This window comes from Oncorhynchus mykiss, chromosome 11, assembly GCF_013265735.2.
Source record: "Oncorhynchus mykiss isolate Arlee chromosome 11, USDA_OmykA_1.1, whole genome shotgun sequence".
Classification (NCBI taxonomy): domain Eukaryota; kingdom Metazoa; phylum Chordata; class Actinopteri; order Salmoniformes; family Salmonidae; genus Oncorhynchus; species Oncorhynchus mykiss.
In genome coordinates this window covers 8,889,458-8,907,704 of record NC_048575.1, presented here as the reverse complement: position 1 = coordinate 8,907,704, position 18,247 = coordinate 8,889,458, and the positions used below count along the sequence as shown (strand labels likewise).

The window sequence follows — 18,247 nt, the reverse complement described above, 5'->3', positions numbered from 1 at the left end:
ACTTAGGTGACTGGAGTCTCTGACCCTTTTTTGGGCTTTACTCTGACACCGCCTAGTATATAGGTCCTGGATTGCAGGAAGCTTGGCCCCAGTGATGTACTGGGCCGTACGTACTACCCTCTGTAGCGCCTTACGGTCAGATGCCGAGCAGTTGCCATAGCAGTCGGTGATGCAACCGGTCAAGATGCCCTCGATGGTGCAGCTGGGTTGAAATGCTCTCGATGGTGCGGAGGGAATTTCAACCCATTTTGCCATGGTGGTGCGGAGAAACATATTTACAGTTTTATAATGCTATTCGACATGTTGTCATGAAGCTGACAGAAAATGTTGTTGATTTCAAGCTAATTTTCCTTTTGATTTTGCTATCAAATGCTACCAGCCCTGCTCCTAACCTGCTACCAAAATTACTTCTTATTGAAGTGGCGTGAAAAGAATGTCCCGAGTGCCATAGAAGGGAGACCGCGATCTACAGGTACTGGGAGGCAAGTTGGACATGGGCTTCCTGTCACGACTTCTTCCGAAGTCGGTTCCTCTCCTTGTTCGGGCAGTGTTCGGCGATCGACGTCACCGGTCTTCTAGGCATCGCCGATCCGTTATTCATTTTCCATTTGTTTTGTCCTGTTTTCCCACACACCTGGTTTTCATTCCCTCATTACGTGTTGTGTATTTAACCCTCTGTTCCCCCCATGTCTTTGTGTGGTATTGTTTGTTGTAAGTGCTTGTGCACATGTTGACTGGTGCGCATCGGGTTTTGTACCCATGTTGATTATTTCTTGATGCCGTTGGTTTTGAAATTAAACAGCTCCGGCTGTTACCTAGTTCTGCTCTCCTGCGTCTGACTTCCCTGCCACCAGTTACACACCCCTTACACTCCCTCTATGACGGTCAAGTCTAGATGGGATAAAGCTTTGTCAAATTGACGTCAAATTCTTTTAGCTTTTGAGCTAATCCTAACACTTTTCCGTTCCTTGATCTAATTATCATAACCTGCTACGTTAATTATCCTAACCTGCAGCCTAATTCTCCTAAACTTGCGAAAAAACTAAATTTGGACAAATCAAGGTTCCCAAGGTTCCTTCCCAAGGTCCTTCCCAAGGTCTTCTGGGAGAAGGATACCCAGGAGCTGAGGGTGTACTTTACCCAGCAGGTGGGAGCCGACCTCCCCCAACAGGTGGAGGGAGAGTTGAAAGCTCTGGAGGACAAGGTCAGGAATTGAGAGGTGAAGGGACCAGATGGTTCAGAGAGAGAAGAGAGAAAGTATTGACTATTGGACATTATACTACGCTGATGCTGCTATATGGTGGGAATGGGGATATGGGGGGACTGACAAAAAAGGGACGACAAGCTCTTTTCAGTTATGTGGAAACTGCTTTGCCTCTTTGTGGATAAAATGTATGAAAATACAATGAAACGATGTGCCTGCATGCAGATCAGGCTTCCACTCACTATCAATGGATATATGAGTAGGTATTAGGTGATAAAACAGAACCAATCTTACTGCTTTTTCCATGACATAGACTGACCAGGTGAATGCAGGTGTATTCTATGATCCCTTATTGTTGTCACTTGTTAAATCCACTTCAATCATTGTAGATGAAGGGGGGGAGACAGTTTAAAGAAGGATTTTTAAGCCTCGAAACAATTGAGACATGGATTGTGTATGTGTGTCATTTAGAGAGTGTTTGGGCAAGACAAAAATGTATGTGCCTTTGAACGAGGTGTGGTAGTAGGTGGCAGACACACCGATTTCAAGAACTTCAACACTGCTGGGTTTTTCACTCTAAACAGTTTCCGGTGTGTATCAAGAATGGTCCACCACCCAAAGGAAATCCATCCAACTTGACATAACTGTAGGAAGCATTGGAGTCAACATGGGCCAGCATCCCTGTGGAACGCTTCGACACCTTGTAGAGTCCATGCCCCGATGAACTGAGGCTGTTCTGAAGAGAAAAAGGGGTTTCAACTCAAAATTAGGAAGGTTTTCCTAATGTTTGGTATCCTCAGTGTCTTCAGAAAGGACCCCTTGACTTATTCCACAATGTTGCTGATCCATCCTCAGTTTTCTCCAATCACACCCGTTAAACTATGTAACTGTTTTAAAGTCACCATTGACCTTATGGTGAAATCAGTGGAGGCTGCTGAGAGGAAGACAACTCATAATAATGTCTGGAACGGAGCAAATGGAATGGAATCAAACACATGGAAAACATGTTGGATGAATTTGGTACCATTCCACCTGTTCTGCTCCAGCCATTACCACGAGTACGTTCTCCCCAATTAATGTGCCACCAACCTCTTGTGGGTGAAATCCCTGAGTGGGTTTGTAGTGACTGGGTGTATTGATAAACCATCCAAACGGATCGAGGCTGAGGTGTCCTTAGGAGAGACTGAGGGATAGGGGTTCATTTAGAATGTATCTGGATATGGTATATTGAATAGTCTCATCAAATCGACTCTATTACAATTATCAGTCAAAACATGATAGAATGATCTATTCTTCAGAAACCGGTTACTAAATCTTACATGAAACATTAAGCATCATGTTATGTTCAGCTCTCTTGTTGCTTGCCCCTACTGGGTAGACTGCAGTACAAGTGATGTTCTTCTCATGATGAAGATATGACGGAGTGAAGGTCACCGTGGAGAGAACTGATTTGGTTTGGTCTGGATTCTTATGCAGTTGGTTCTCAGGTGTGAACTGTGTTGGGAGAGTCCATGTCAGCTCAGGGGAGTGTTCAGGACAGGGAGCGACAGCAGAGCAGTTCAAGCTGACAGGGGTCCCTTCCTTCACCTCACCTGGCAAATCTGGCAAATCTGTAATACAATGTAGATAAATATATTTTACACTGACAGGCACACCGCCTACTTGGTCTTATTCTAGTCATAAAATGTTAGAAAAATAGTTATCAGTTATCTTCCCTTGAAGATCTAGTCACCGTCTCACTACTGTTAAATATCACACTGTCCGGACGCCCACTGGTAATTCTTAATTCTTTAATCCACACTCCAGAGGTAAGTATTGTGCTGTTAAATTTATAGTAAGGACTATCAAATGAACATGGGATTTGCATACAGGAGCTAGTCAGTACGTCCAGTCTATCTTCTATTGTGGCAATCAAATCTCGTTGGCCAAACAGGCCAAAACACTTGGAACATGAAGGACAACATCAGGGAGGTAATATGATCTTTTCAGTACAGTCTATCTCTCCTTCTGCAGCAAAATATATGAACTAATTTCAATATACAAATCAAATCAAATCAAATGTATTTGTCACATACACATGGTTAGCAGGTTTTAATGCGAGTGTAGCAAAATGCTTGTGCTTCTAGTTCCGATAATGCAGTAATAAACAACGAGTATTCTAACCTAACAATTCCACAACTACTACCTTATACACACAAGTGTAAAGGGATAAAGAACATGTACATAAAGATATATGAATGAGTGATGGTACAGAACGGCATAGGCAAGATGCAGTAGATGGTATCGAGTACAGTACATACATATGAGATGAGTAATGTAGGGTATGTAAACAAAGTGGCATAGTTTAAAGTGGCTAGTGATACACGTATTATATAAAGATGCAGTAGATGATATAGAGTACAGTATATACATATACATATGAGATGAGTAATGTAGGGTATGTAAACATTATATTAAGTAGCATTGTTTAAAGTGGCTGGAGTTGAATCAGTGTGTTGGCAGCAGCCACTCAATGTTAGTGGTGGCTGTTTAACAGTCTAATGGCCTTGAGATAGAAGCTGTTTTTCAGTCTCTCGGTCCCTGCTTTGATGCACCTGTACTGACCTCGCCTTCTGGATGATAGAGGGGTGAACAGCCAGTGGCTCGGGTGGTTGTTGTCCTTGATGATCTTTATGGCCTTCCTGTGACATCGGGTGGTGTAGGTGTCCTGGAGGGCAGGTAGTTTGCCCCCGGTGATGCGTTGTGCAGACCTCACTACCCTCTGGAGAGCCTTACGGTTGTGGGCGGAGCAGTTGCCATACCAGGCGGTGATACAGCCCGACAGATGCTCTCGATTGTGCATCTGTAGAAGTTTGTGAGTCCTTTTGGTGACAAGCCAAATTTCTTCAGCCTCCTGAGGTTGTAGAGGCGCTGCTGCGCCTTCTTCACGATGCTGTCTGTGTGAGTGGACGAATTCCGTTTGTCCGTGATGTGTACGCCGAGGAACTTAAAACTTACAACCCTCTCCACTACTGTCCCGTCGATGTGGATAGGGGGGTGCTCCCTCTGCTGTTTCCTGAAGTCCACAATCATCTCCTTTGTTTTGTTAACGTTGAGTGTGAGGTTATTTTCCTGACACCACACTCCGAGGGCCCTCACCTCCTCCATGTAAGCCGTCTCGTCGTTGTTGGTAATCAAGCCTACCACTGTAGTGTCGTCCGCAAACTTGATGATTGAGTTGGGGGCGTGCATGGCCACGCAGTCGTGGGTGAACAGGGAGTACAGGAGAGGGCTCAGAATGCACCCTTGTGGGGCCCCAGTGTTGAGGATCAGCGGGGTGGAGATGTTGTTACCTACCCCCGCCACCTGGGGGGCGGCCCGTCAGGAAGTCCAGTACCCAGTTGCACAGGGCGGGGTCGAGACCCAGGGTCTCGAGCTTGATGATGAGTTTGGAGGGTACTATGGTGTTAAATGCTGAGCTGTAGTCGATGAACAGCATTCTTACCTAGGTATTCCTCTAGTCCAGATGGGTTAGGGCAGTGTGCATTGTGGTTGCGATTGCGTCGTCTATGGACCTATTTGGGCAATAAGCAAGTTGGAGTGGGTCTAGGGTGTCAGGTAGGGTGGAGGTGAAATGGTCCTTGACAAGTCTCTCAAAGCACTTCATGATGACGGAGGTGAGTGCTACCGGGCGGTAGTCGTTTAGCTCAGTTACCTTAGCTTTCTTGGGAACAGGAACAATGGTGGCCCTCTTGAAGCATGTGGGAACAGCAGACTGGGATAAGGATTGATTGAATATGTCCGTAAACACACCAGCCAGCTGCTCTGCGCATGCTCTGAGGACGCGGCTGGGGATGCCGTCTGGGCCTGCAGCCTTGCGGGGGTTAACCCGTTTAAATGTTTTTCTCACATCAGCTGCAGTGAAGGAGAGCCTGCAGGTTTTGGTTGCGGGCAGTGTCAGTGGCACTGTATTGTCCTCAAAGCGGGCAAAAAAGTTATTTATTCTGTCTGGGAGCAAGACATCCTGGTCCGCTACGGGGCTGGTTTTCTTTTTGTAATCCGTGATTGACTGTAGACCCTGCCACATACCTCGTGTCTGAGCCGTTGAATTGCGACTCTACTTTGTCTCTATACTGAAGCTTAGCTTGTTTGATTGCTTTGAGGAGGGAATAGCTACACTGTTTGTATTCGGTCATGTTTCCGGTCACCTTGCCCTGGTTAAAAGCAGTGGTTTGCGCTTTCAGTTTCACGCGAATGCTGTCATCAATCCACGGTTTCTGGTTTGGGAATGTTTTAATCGTTGCTATGGGTACGACATCATCAATGCACTTTCTAATGAACTAGCTCACCGAATCAGCGTATTCGTCAATGTTCTTGTTGGACGCAATGCGGAACATATCCCAATCCACATGATCGAAGCAGTCTTGAAGCGTGGAATCAGATTGGTCAGACCAGCGTTGATCAGGCCTGAGCTTTTTGTTTTAGTTTCTGTCTGTAGGCTGGGAGAAACAAAATGGAGTCGTGGTCAGCTTTTCCGAAAGGAGGGCGGGGGAGGGCCTTGTATGCGTCACGGAAGTTAGAATAACAATGATCCAGGGTTATACCAGCCCTGGTTGCCCTGGAGAATTCCCTTGGTAGATAATGCAGTCAACATTTGATTGTGAGGAATTCTAAGTCAGGTGAACAGAAGGACTTGAGTTCCTGTATGTTGTTATGATCACACCACGTCTCGTTAATCATAAGGCATACACCCCCGCCCTTCTTCTTACCAGAAAGAAGCTTGTTTCTGTCGGCGCGATAGGTGAAGAAACATGCTGGCTGCACCGACTCCGATAGCGTGTCTCGAGTGAGCCATGTTTCCGTGAAGCAAAGAACATTACAGTCTCTGATGTCTCTCTGGAATGCTATCCTTGCTACCCTTGCTCAGGTTTCATCAACCTTGTTGTCAAGAGACTGGGAGTATGCTAGGGAGAGGTGCGCGATGTGCCCGTCTCCGGAGCCTGACCAGAAGACCGCTTTGTTTGCCTCTTTTACGACCTCGTTGTTTTGGGTCGCCAGCTGGGATCCGATCCATTGTCCTGGGTGGAAGGCAGAACACAGGATCCGCTTCGGGAAAGTCATATTCCTGGTCATAATGATGGTGAGTTGACGTTGCTCTTATATTCAGTAGTTCCTTCCGACTGAATGTAATGAAACCTAAGATTACCTGGGGTACCAATGTAATAAATAACATGTATAATACTGCATAGTTTCCTAGGAACGCGAAGCGAAGCGGCCATCTCTGTCGGCGCCGGAAGGTGGAGTCCTGATGTCACCACTCCATGCCCTAAACTGGATCATGCACATATCTGGAGCACAATGTTTGAATCCAGACTATTAAACTCTACTTATCAGGAATTATTTGTACACTTTTCTATACATTGAGACAGACGGGAATATAGCTCACACTATGAAATATCATCACTTGTGCTTATTCCTCTGTCTGATTCATAACTAGTTGTTGCTGTTGCTGTGTGGAAGACTCACCTGACATAAAGAGGACAATGAGAAAAAACATGTTCTCAGGACAAGCCATGTGAGAATTCACACACCACTGATCACCTGAAACAGTACAAACATACACTTACTGGTGGAGTAACTTAACTCACACAACACATTAAACCATCCCCATATCAAATACACGATGTCCTTCAGTTGTAAAGCTAATACATGAACAAACAGCAGTACATTAGAACATATTGAATCTCATTACTCAGAATTAATCTCCTTTAATTTATTTTGAATGTTCAAAATAACAGAAGATACTGTGAAGACGTCGATTCTTGCCAGGCTTGAATAGGAATGTGTGTGGGATTTAAAAATACAGTTCAATCATGAACCATTTGACTCAAGACAAAAAAGGAAAAGTTACATTTGAGTTCGATGCAAAACATATGGTTGTCACATTATATTTCAACATGAAAAACAGACTTGGTATGAAACAGAGTAACTGTAATTGTATCTGAGTGATTCTCACACACCACTCAACTTCTCCGACACCAACTTCCTCTTTGAAGTCTATTTGCAAAGAGGAGCCTGGTGGGCTGGATGCCACAGAGACACTCTTTTCACTCCAATTTGATTATATAAAGGTTAAAAAATAAATAAAAATAGGTTTGATAAAAGGGATATGGTTAAGAAAATGCTCTCCTATCTCGGGTTGGAAGACAGCGTTTGGTACCCTGAGTTTACAGTGGCAAGAAAAAGTATGTGAACCCTTTGGAATTACCTGCTTAAATTGGTCATACAATTTAATCTGATCTTCATCTAAGCCACAACAATAGACAAACACAGTCTGCTTAAACTAACAACACACAAACAATTATACGTTTTCACGTCTTTATTGAACACACGAGTAAACATTCACAGTGCAGGGTGGGAAAAGTTAGTGAACCTTTGGATTTTACAACTGGTTTACCCTCCTTTGGAAGCAATAACCTCAACCTCAGTTTTCTGTACTACTGAACTGTTTCAGTTCAGCAATATTATTGTGATGTCTGGTGTGAACTGCTCTCTTGAGGTCATGCCACTGCATCTCAATCGGGTTGAGGTCAGGACTCTGACTGGGTCACTCCAGAAGGCGTATTTTCTTCTGTTGAAGTCATTCTGTTGTTGATTTACTTCTGTGTTTTGGTTTGTTGTCCTGTTGCATCACTCAACTTCTGTTGACCTTCAATTGGAGGACAGATAGCCTTACATTCTGCTGCAAAAAGTCCTGATAAACTTGGGAAATAATTTTTCCGATGATGATAGCAAGCTGTCCAGGCCCTGTGGAAGCAAAGCAGACCCCAACCATGATGCTCCCTCCACCCTACTTTACAGTTGGGATGAGGTTTTGATGTTGGTGTGTTGTGCCTTTTTTTCTCCACACAGTATTGTGTATTCCTTCCAAACAACTCAACTTTATTTTAATCCTTCCACAAAATATTTTGCCAGTAGCGCTGTGGTGTCCTCCCATGAACACCATTTTTGTTCAGTGTTTTACATATCGTAGACTTGTTAACAGAGATGTTTGCATGTTCCAGAGATTGCTGTAAATCGTTAGCTGACACTCTAGGATTCTTCTTAACCTCATTGAGCATTCTGCGCTGTGGTCTTGCAGTCACGTTTGCAGGAAGGCCAGTCCTAGGGAGAGTAGCAACATTACTGAACTTTCTCCATTTATAGACAATTCGTCTTACCGTGGACTAATGAACATCAGGGCTTTTAGAGATACTTTTGTAACCCTTTCCAGATTTATATAAGTCAACAATTCTTAATCTTAGGTCTTCTGAGATCTCTTTTGTTTGAGGTACAGTTCACATTAGGCAATGCTTCTTGTGAATAGCAAACTCAAATTTTGTGAGTGTTTTGTATAGGGCAGGGCAACTCTAACCAGCATCACTACTCTGGACGGTTCTGACCTAGAATATGTTGACAACTACAAATACCTAGGTGTCTGATTAGACAGTATACTCTCCTTCCAGACTCACATTAAACATCTCCAACCCAAAATGTAATCTAGAATCGGCTTACTACTTCGCAACAAAGAATCCTTCACTCATGCTGCCAAAAATACCCTCGTAAAACTGACTATCCTACTGATCCTCGACTTCGTCGACGTCCTTTACACAATAGCTTCCAACACTCAACTCAACAAATTGGATGCAGTCTATCATAGTGTCATCTGAATGTCACCAAAGCCCCATATACCACCCACCACTGAGACCTGTATGCTCTCGTTGGCTGGCCCTCGCTTTATACTCGTCGCCAAACCCACTGGCTCCAGGTCATCTACAAGTCTCTGCAAAGTAAAGCCCCGCCTTATCTCAGCTCACTGGTCACCATAGCAGCACCCACCCATAGCACGCGCTCCAGCAGGTATATTTCACTGGTCACCACCAATGCCAATTCTTACTTTGGCTGCCTCTCCTTCCTGTTCTCTGCTGCCAATGACTGAAACGAACTGCAGAAATCACTGAAGCTGGAGAGTCATATCTCCCTCACCAACTTTAAGCACCAGCTGTCAGAGCAGCTCACAGATCACTGCACCTGTACATAGCCCATCTGTAAATAGCCCATCCAATTACCTCATCCCCACACTGTTATTTATTCTGCTCCTTTGCACCCCAGTATCTCTACTTGCACACTCATCTTCTGCACATCTATCACCCCAGTGTTTAATTGCTATATTGTAATTATTTCGCCACTATTGCCTATTTATTGCATTACCTCTCTTATCCTACCTCATTTGCACACACTGTATATAGACTTTTTCTATTGTATTATTGACTGTATGTTTATTCCATGTGTAACTCTGTGTTGTTTGTGTCACACTGCTTTGCTTTATTTTTGCCAGGTGGCAGTTGTAAATGAGACCTGCTCTTAACTGGCCTACCTGGTTAACTAAAGGTGAAATAAAAATAAATCAAAAAGAGCTGTGAGTCTCTTGTTAAGTCTATAAGAGCTTTGCACATCTGAAATGAACAATATTTCCACATTATTCTTTAAAAAAATTCATCAAGCTCTTTCAAATTGGTTGTTGATCATTGCTTGACAGCCATTTTCAAGTCTTGTCATAGATTTTCAAGCCCATCAAAACTGTAACTTGGACAATTAGGAACATTCAATATTGTCATAGTAAGCAACTCTGGTGTATATTTGGCTGTTTGTTTTAGGTTGTTGTCCTGCTGAAAGGTGAATTTGCGTCCCAGTGTCTTTTAAAAATCAGACTGAACCAGGTTTTTCTCTAGTTTTGCCTTTGCTTAGCTCTATTCCATTTATTTTTATCCTAAAACACTTGATGACAAGCATACCCATAACATATTGCAGCCATCACCATGCTTGAAAAGATGAAGTGTGGTACTCAACGATATGTTGGACATAGTGAATTTCTTTGCCAAATGTTTTGCAGTTTTACTTTAGTGCCTTATTGCAAACAGAATGCATGTTTTGGAATATTTTTTATTCGGTACGTTTCCATCATTTCAGTCTCTCATTTAGGTTTGGATTACGGAGTAACTAACATGTTGTTGATCCATCCTCAATTTTCTCACAATCACAGCCATTAAACTATGTAACTGTTTTAAAGTCACCATTGGCCTTATGGTGAAATCAGTGGAGGCTGCTGAGGGGAAGACAACTCATAATAATGTCTGGAACGGAGCAAATGGAATGGAATCAAACACATGGAAAACGTGTTGGATGTATTTGGTACCATTCCACCTGTTCTGCTCCAGCCATTACCACAAGTACATTCTCCCCAATTAATGTGCCACCAACCTCTTGTGGGTGAAATCCCTGAGTGGGTTTGTAGTGACTGGGTGTATTGATAAACCATCCAAAGTGTAATTAATAAACTCACTACGCTCAAAGGGGTTTTCAAGGTCAGATATCTTTTCTTTTTACCCATCTAGAAACAGGTGCCTTTCTTTGTGAGGCAATGGGAAAGCTGTTTATATCTGTTTGAAAGTTTCTGCTTGACTGAGGGATCTAACAGATAATTGTATGTGTGGGGTACAGAGATGAGGTAGTCATTTAAAAATCATGTTAAACACAAGCATTGCACACAGAGTGAATCCATGCAACTCATGTGACTAGTTAAGGAAATCTTTACTCCTGAACTCATTTAGGCTTGACATGGAAAAGGTGTTGAATACATATTGACTTTCAGCTTTTCATTTTTATGTCTAAAAACATAATTCCACATTGTGTGTAGAACAGTGAACATCTCAATAGAATCCATTTTAATGAGATGTTAAATGTTGGACCAATAAGACCAAAATATTTCATGGACATTGAATGTAAAGGTTTTTATTGCAGGGCAATTAATAAACAACCTGAAATTCAGTCTCAATTGTTTCTTCGATTTAACACTCAACATAAAAACTGAAATAATTACTTCTAAATAGATATAAACTGAAAATAGATATTATTATTCTGGGAACTGCACAAAAGAGGAAGATAAACAGTGACTAGTAGATTTTAACACCATTCTGACATCATGTAGACTTACTTCACCAACTTCCTGTCTTGTATCAGACCACTGTCTCTCCAACTAACTGTGTCTTCTCTCCTCAGTCATCATTGACTTTATATGGTCTTAAACTGCCTTCAGTGAGCTAGTTGAACTCAGCAGTTCCTCTATACTGGAACCCATTAAACAGATGCTCTGTGAACTCAACACTCAAAATAAATGGTCTAAAATAAAGAGTAGCCTGCATCATCGTATCAACACTATAGTAACAGTTAAACACTTTTCATCCCAGAAAATTCTACAAATATGCAGATAATTAAAGAGCACACAATTATAAATGTAACAAAAGTACCATTAGAAACTAATACACAATGACAATACTCTACATAAAAACACTTGATACCCAATTGCAAAATACTTAGCATCCACCTGTTTTATTCACTTGTGCATAAAGCCCATCTAGGTTGTTAAGAGGTGGTTCCTGGGCCCCTCTCCCAGTCACGTTGACTTCAGCGTACTCACTCTCCTGTCCCTGGACCCTGTCCTGGGCTGCAGCTGGGATCTCTTTGGTCTGTAGTTTGGAGAAGTCTATGTCACCGTAGTGGATCTCTTCAGGCTGGTCTTCTGCAGGTTCCTCTGGTTCCTCTCCGGCTGTGGCCTGGTTAGTACACACTGTCCCAACCGGGGAGTTCTGTGGAGAGAACACAGAGAGAGGAACAGGTGTAAAGCTCTAAGCTCAGTAATGTGTAAAACTCTAAGGTCAGCAGGTTACACAACACATACTGAGTGGATGTCAATGAAAATGTAAATTCAACTGACAGGTGTAAAGACAGTGAACACTGTCAAAGTCCAACAGCCATTCTGTTATCATTCCATGTCATTACAGGATGTGGCATTGCTTTCGATGTGGTCATCTCCCCCTAAACTTGCTCTGAAATGATGTTAATCTCATGATTTTAAATAGTTTCAGCATTAACTCAGTACTTCCTTAGACACACTTTGTAGATGGTTTTGTAAGTTGAGCCTTATTCCCACCTGTCCCTGTGGACTGTCTGTCCTTTCAAGTCCATCGTGGAGCCTCGAGTTTCTCCTCCTGGAAGACATTTAGAAAGGTATTCTGAATGCACTGTGAGGGTTTCCATATGCTAAAGCACAAACACAGCAGAAATAATAGTTTTGTATTGATGTCAGGAATAGTTTTTACCATCCAATAACACTGATCAGGCTGATAAGCAAAAGGACCCCCAAAGTTCCTGCTGCAATCCCAAAAACCATTGTGTTAACAGTCTCTTCTTGCCCTGAAAATGCAGCACATATTAGGTCATTTCTCACATAAAGATCTGCAATGTACACTACATGACCAAAAGTATGTGGTCACCTGTTCATCGAACATCTCATTCCAAAATCATGGGCATTAATGTCAATGTCATTAAATAGCTGAATCCACGCATTTGAAGGGGTGTCCACATACTTTTGAATATATATTGTATATCTAACCTACGATTGTGCCCTACGTGCCCATTTTACCTTTTATAGCCAGCTGCACTTCATTCGACTTCCCACAGCCGTGACTATTTCTTGCTTCACAGAAGTACTGTCCTCCATCACCAGCAGTCACATTGAGAGTGTAACTCAGTCCAGATGCTACCTGTGTTGTTTTACCCCCACTGATCTGGAACCAGGTGAAGTTAGTCACAGGAGGGTTGGCTGTACTGCTGCAGGTCAGATTAACACAGCTGCCCACTGATACTGAATCAGCTGGACTGATGGAGGCCAATGTGTCCTTAGGAGAGACTGAGGGAGAGGGGTTCATTTAGAATGTATCTGGATATGGTATATTGAATAGTCTCATCAAATCCACTCTATTACAATCATCAGTGAAAACATGATAGAATGATCTATTCTACAGGAACCGGTTACTAAATCTTACATGAAACGTTAAGCATCATGTTATGTTCAGCTGTCTTGTTGCTTGTCCCTACTGGGTAGACTGCAGTACAAGTGATGTTCTTCTCATGATGAAGGTATGATGGAGTGAAGGTCACCGTGGAGAGAACTGATTTGGTTTGGTCTGAATTCTCCTGCAGTTGGTTCTCAGTTGTGAACTGTGTTGGGAGAATCCATGTCAGCTCAGGGGGGTGTTCAGGACAGGGAGCGACAGCAGAGCAGTTCAAACTGACAGGGGTCCCTTCCTTCACCTCACCTGAGACAGTAATGATGGGACTGGAAGGCAAATCTGTAATACATTGTAGATAAATATATTTTACACTAATCGTTAAATTATCCACTTGTTCAACTCTTATCTTTGATGCAAGGAATCTAAACTGGAAAAATAGTTGGTAAACAGTTAAATTGTCTCTTACCCCCGACATCTATATAAACAGACTTTTCAGTGTCTGTTGCACGGAATGGTTGACTCTCAATCCTGAAGTAGTATTTATTAGTGTAATTGGTGGTTACATTGAAGAAGACTGTGGTGCAGATCTTCTGGGACATGTTTCCAGTTATCTTCCCTTGATATCTGTTGACCGTCTCACTACTGTTAAATATCACTCTGTCCGGACACTCACGAAAGTTTGGGTTTTCTTTAATCCACACTCCAGAGGTTAGTATTGCGCTGTTAAATGTATCCTTATGTAGGTCAGGAATATCAAATGAACATGGGATTTGCACACAGGAGCCAGTCAGTACATCCAGTCTATCTGACATTGTGGTGATCAAATCACTTTGACCAAAGCAGGCCAAAACACCTGCAACATAAAAGACAACATCAGGGAGGTTCTGATATATTATCAGTTCAGTCCAATGATATGTATTAACCCTAGATGACTGACATGGGGCGCTGTTTGGAGGCAACTGCACAGCCATCTTGTTACTCCTCCTCCAGTGTAAAACAGATGTTGGAAGCTATAGAAATGCATTTATTAATGTCTACATTCGTTTTTGACAAGTATATTCTATTACAGACACCTTAATGCAGACGTTTAAATTATATTTTGTGACCTGCAACACTTGCTTCAACAGAGAGACCCTACCCTTGTTCCAGCCAATGATCGCATCTTGTATCTCACTGAACTGGCATTGTCCAATAACTAATTAATCTTTGAGTCAGACTTTTTCCTTTCATTTCAGGATGTAGCCATGGCCTCCCCCTTTGCCAACTATGTGAACCTGTATGTGGAACAATTTGAGGAAGCGCTCATCTACAAAACAAAGACACACTCCCTACTTTCTATATTCCTCCTATGGAAGAGATACATAGATGTCTTTGTGCTCTTGGAAGGAAGTCAGCAGGAACTAAATGAATTCCAAACTCTGCTAAACGAGAGCTCTGAATATCTCAAATTCACCATGCAGACTGTTGAGAGAAAAATAAACTACCTGGACTTATGGATCATCAAAGAGAATGATGCATTACATACAGACTTGTATACAAAGCCAACAGACCGCAAAACCCTGCTACGTGGGGATATTATGCATCCCCTTCCCCTCAGGAATGGTCTACCATATAGCCAGTTATGCAGGGTTAAACAAATCTGTGTCCAATAGTCAGACTTTGACAGCAATGCTAAGAAAATGAAAAATACATTTAAATTCAGAGGCTACATGGAAAAAACTATTGATGCTGTAGTGATGAAAATATCTCAAAAATCACAAGAAGAATTGCTAAAAACTAAACCAAAGAAGAAAAACAACGTCTGTTGCACTAAGTAAACCAAGTGTTCAGAGAAAATGAAAGCAATCCTGAAAAAGCACTGGCATATTCTGCAGTCAGACTATAGAATGGCAAACCTCTTCAAGGATCCCTCACTGGTGGTCTATAAGTGTGGTCACAATATTGAGGATAGTTTAGTGAATCTGACCTGCCCCCTGAACCCACTCAGACACTCTTGACACACAATCCAAATTGGAAATACCAATGTGGCTCATGCTCACAGTGCAATAGCACTACACAAACATCCTTCTTCAGACACCCACATACAGGCGGAAACATCCCTGTTAGGGGTATCATCTCTTGCAAGGAAAGGGGAGTAATCTGTCTCATCACATGTTCATGTGGAAAAGCCTACGTAGGACAACCGAAAAGACAATTAAAACAATGCATAGCTGACCACTGTCACGTGTGTCGTCGTCTGATGAGGAGGAATCGGACCAAAGCGCAGCGTGGTAAGAGTTCATGACCTTTATTTAACTGAACACTGACACAAAAAGACCAAAGTGCAAACTGAAACAGTCCTGTCAGGTGCAGAAAACACTAAACAGAAAACAACTACCCACAAAACATAGGTGGGAAAAAGCTACCTAAGTATGGTTCCCAATCAGAGAAAACGATAGTCAGCTGTCCCTAATTGAGAACCATACCTGGCCAAAACAAAGAAATACAAAACATAGAGAAAGGAACATAGAATGCCCACCCAAATCACACCCTGACAAAACCAAAATAGAGACATAAAAAGCTCTCGAAGGTCAGGGTGTGACAACCACCGCAGCTCAATCAGGTGTAATAACCCTGACTATCCAGTAGCAGCTCACTTTGTTGAAGCTAACCATCCCATCTCCTCACTCAAAAACACACGCATATACACAAGCATTGAGTATGTTGGCCTACCAAGGAGAGGAGGTATTTAAAAACATTTACCCCTACTGTCTTAATATTGACTTTGATCTCAGGACCTTCTTATGAACAATTAGTTTGATGAAGAAGTCTTTTAAATGAGTGTATTCTTTCTACAGTTTATCAGCGTACAACCAATATGTTCCCCCTGTTGATGATGCTTATTGTGCATTATTGATGAACCAAAAGATTACATGTAACAACATTTTATGAAATTGGAAACAATTAAATACATGTGAAATTAAATTAAACAATAATGTATGTGGATGCTAACCTTATACTAATGTTAATGATAACAATAGGCTAATATATTCAATATGATGTAAACTATTCTTTTAACAGTTTTATTAAATTCATTTTAATGAACCTCATAATTATGACACACCCCTCACTATTGTTATTGGTTGCACTAATTTCACTGTTTGTCTACATAACCTGGTTCAAACATTCATGACTTTACCCTGAAGAAGGAACAGTGATGCAGAAACGTTGGTGTTTTACCCAATAAATGACTGGGAGTTTATATATATATATATATATAGAGTGTTCAACTCTCTTTGTTTTTATAGCTTACAGTGTATTCACCGTTAGTCAGCACCTCTACACTAAGTCATTTTCTCTGAGTGTGCTCCAGATAATGCTTTTTATATCACCTGAACATAACAAATCAAAAAATAAACATGTACAGATATTAAAGTATTTTATTTATAGAGTACTAACTTTACTGTCCCTTCTACAACAAAATACTGAAATACATGTAATTTAGTCCTTGAAACATTTGATTTAAATACTGTAGAATTCTATTAATTATCATGGAGGACTGCTTCTTCTGGGGAGTACCATATATAGAGACCGGTGGTTTCATAGTCTCTCATTGGCCGTTACATAGCATCAGCGATCCAGGGTTTATACACATCATTGGTACAGTCTCTCCCAATAACATTAATATGAATTTATTTCAATGTACAGGTGATTTTTCAATTGGTTGGTGTGTTGTCAAGGATTGAGGTGACGTGTGTTTGAGAGCAGATGACCACTAGTTTGAGCCCGGTATGGTGACAGGGACAGTAGTGGAAGTTATACTGTTAACCAAACACTGACGTCGGTTTCACATACAGTGAAACTAAACAGTATTGACCCCCTTTCTGGTTCTCTATTTTTTCTTTAATTTATACAAAATGTCAGATCTTCAACCAAAACCTAATATTAGATAAAGGGAACTTGAGTTACCAAATAACACTTTTTTTATAGTTCTTCATTTATTACATTAACAAAGTAATGCAACACCCAATTCCTCTGTGTGAAAAGGGAGTTTCTCCCTTACTCTCAATGACTGGTTGTGCCACCATTTCAAAACACACAATCAAGTCTACATGAGAGTTGATAAAAAGCAACAAATGTAAAGTTTTGGAATGTTCTACTAAAAGTCCAGACCTAATCCATATTGAGATATTGTGGCAGGACTTGAAACGAGCTTGAAAACCCACAAATGCTTGAAAACCCACAAATGTTGCTGAGTTAAAGCAGTTCTGCATAGAAGAGTTTGCCAAAATCCCTCCACAGCAACGTGAGACACTGATCAACAACTACAGGAAGAATTTGGTTGGAGTCATTTCAGCTGAAGGAGGCACAACCAGTTATTGAGTATAAGGGGCAATTACTTTTTCACACAGGGGCATTGGGTGTTGCATAACTTTGTTAATGAAATAAATTAAATATGTATGTAAATGTTGTGTTATTTGTTCACTCAGGTTCCATTTATCTAATATCATCTTTTGATTGAATAACTGAAAATATGCAAAAACTTTTTCACAGCAGTTTAAATCCAGACTATTAAAATACACTTATCAGGAATTAACTGTACACTTTTCTACACAATTAAAAGGCTGGAATATAGCACATCCCATAAAATATAATGACTTGTGGTTATTCCTTTATGTCTGATTCATAACTAGATGTTGTTGTGTGGAAGACTCACCTGACATAAAGAGGCCAATGAGAAAAAACATGTTCTCAGAACAAGCCATGTGAGAACTCACACACTACTGATCACCTGAAACAGTACAAACATACACTTACTGGTGGAGTAACTTAACTCACACAACACATTAAACCATCCCCATATCAAATACACGATGTCCTTCAGTTGTAAAGCTAATACATGAACAAACAGCAGTACATCAGAACATATTGAATCTCATTACTCATAATTCATTTATTTATTTATTTTGAACATTAAAATGAACAGAAAATATAGTGAAGAAGTTGATACTTGCCTTAGACGGTAACGTAAACTGTCTACAGCAGAAACTGTCACACACATAGTGAGGTCTGACTAACTAAAGTGATGAAATTCATGTGGCATATCTCACATCTCATCAGTGACATACTTCCTAATAACTGTATGAGAAATCATTTTTAAAGAATACTACGGTATTTATTGTCCCTTTCTCAC

The 18,247-nt window shown here is 41.4% G+C and overlaps 1 protein-coding gene across 4 annotated transcripts in view; it reads right to left on the bottom strand.

Annotated features, from left to right (window-relative positions):
* The window catches only part of LOC110535228 (B-cell receptor CD22), a 43,547-nt gene extending 25,582 nt beyond the window's left edge, over positions 1-17,965 (bottom strand). For 2 of the 4 annotated variants that reach the window (XM_036934773.1, XM_036934774.1), the window contains exons 1-3: positions 15,290-15,493; positions 13,541-13,927; positions 13,108-13,413 (exon numbers count right to left, since the gene is read on the bottom strand). In XM_036934773.1, coding sequence (XP_036790668.1) covers positions 13,108-13,413; positions 13,541-13,927; positions 15,290-15,356 — 760 coding nt within the window. In that variant the 5' untranslated portion in view covers positions 15,357-15,493. Of the gene's footprint in view, positions 1-10,994; positions 11,869-12,212; positions 12,271-12,381; positions 12,476-12,704; positions 12,972-13,107; positions 13,414-13,540; positions 13,928-15,289; positions 15,494-17,770 lie in introns of those variants that run through there. The other 2 variants (XM_036934772.1, XM_036934775.1) reach the window with 2 other exon arrangements.
* Between the last annotated feature and the right edge of the window lie 282 nt (positions 17,966-18,247).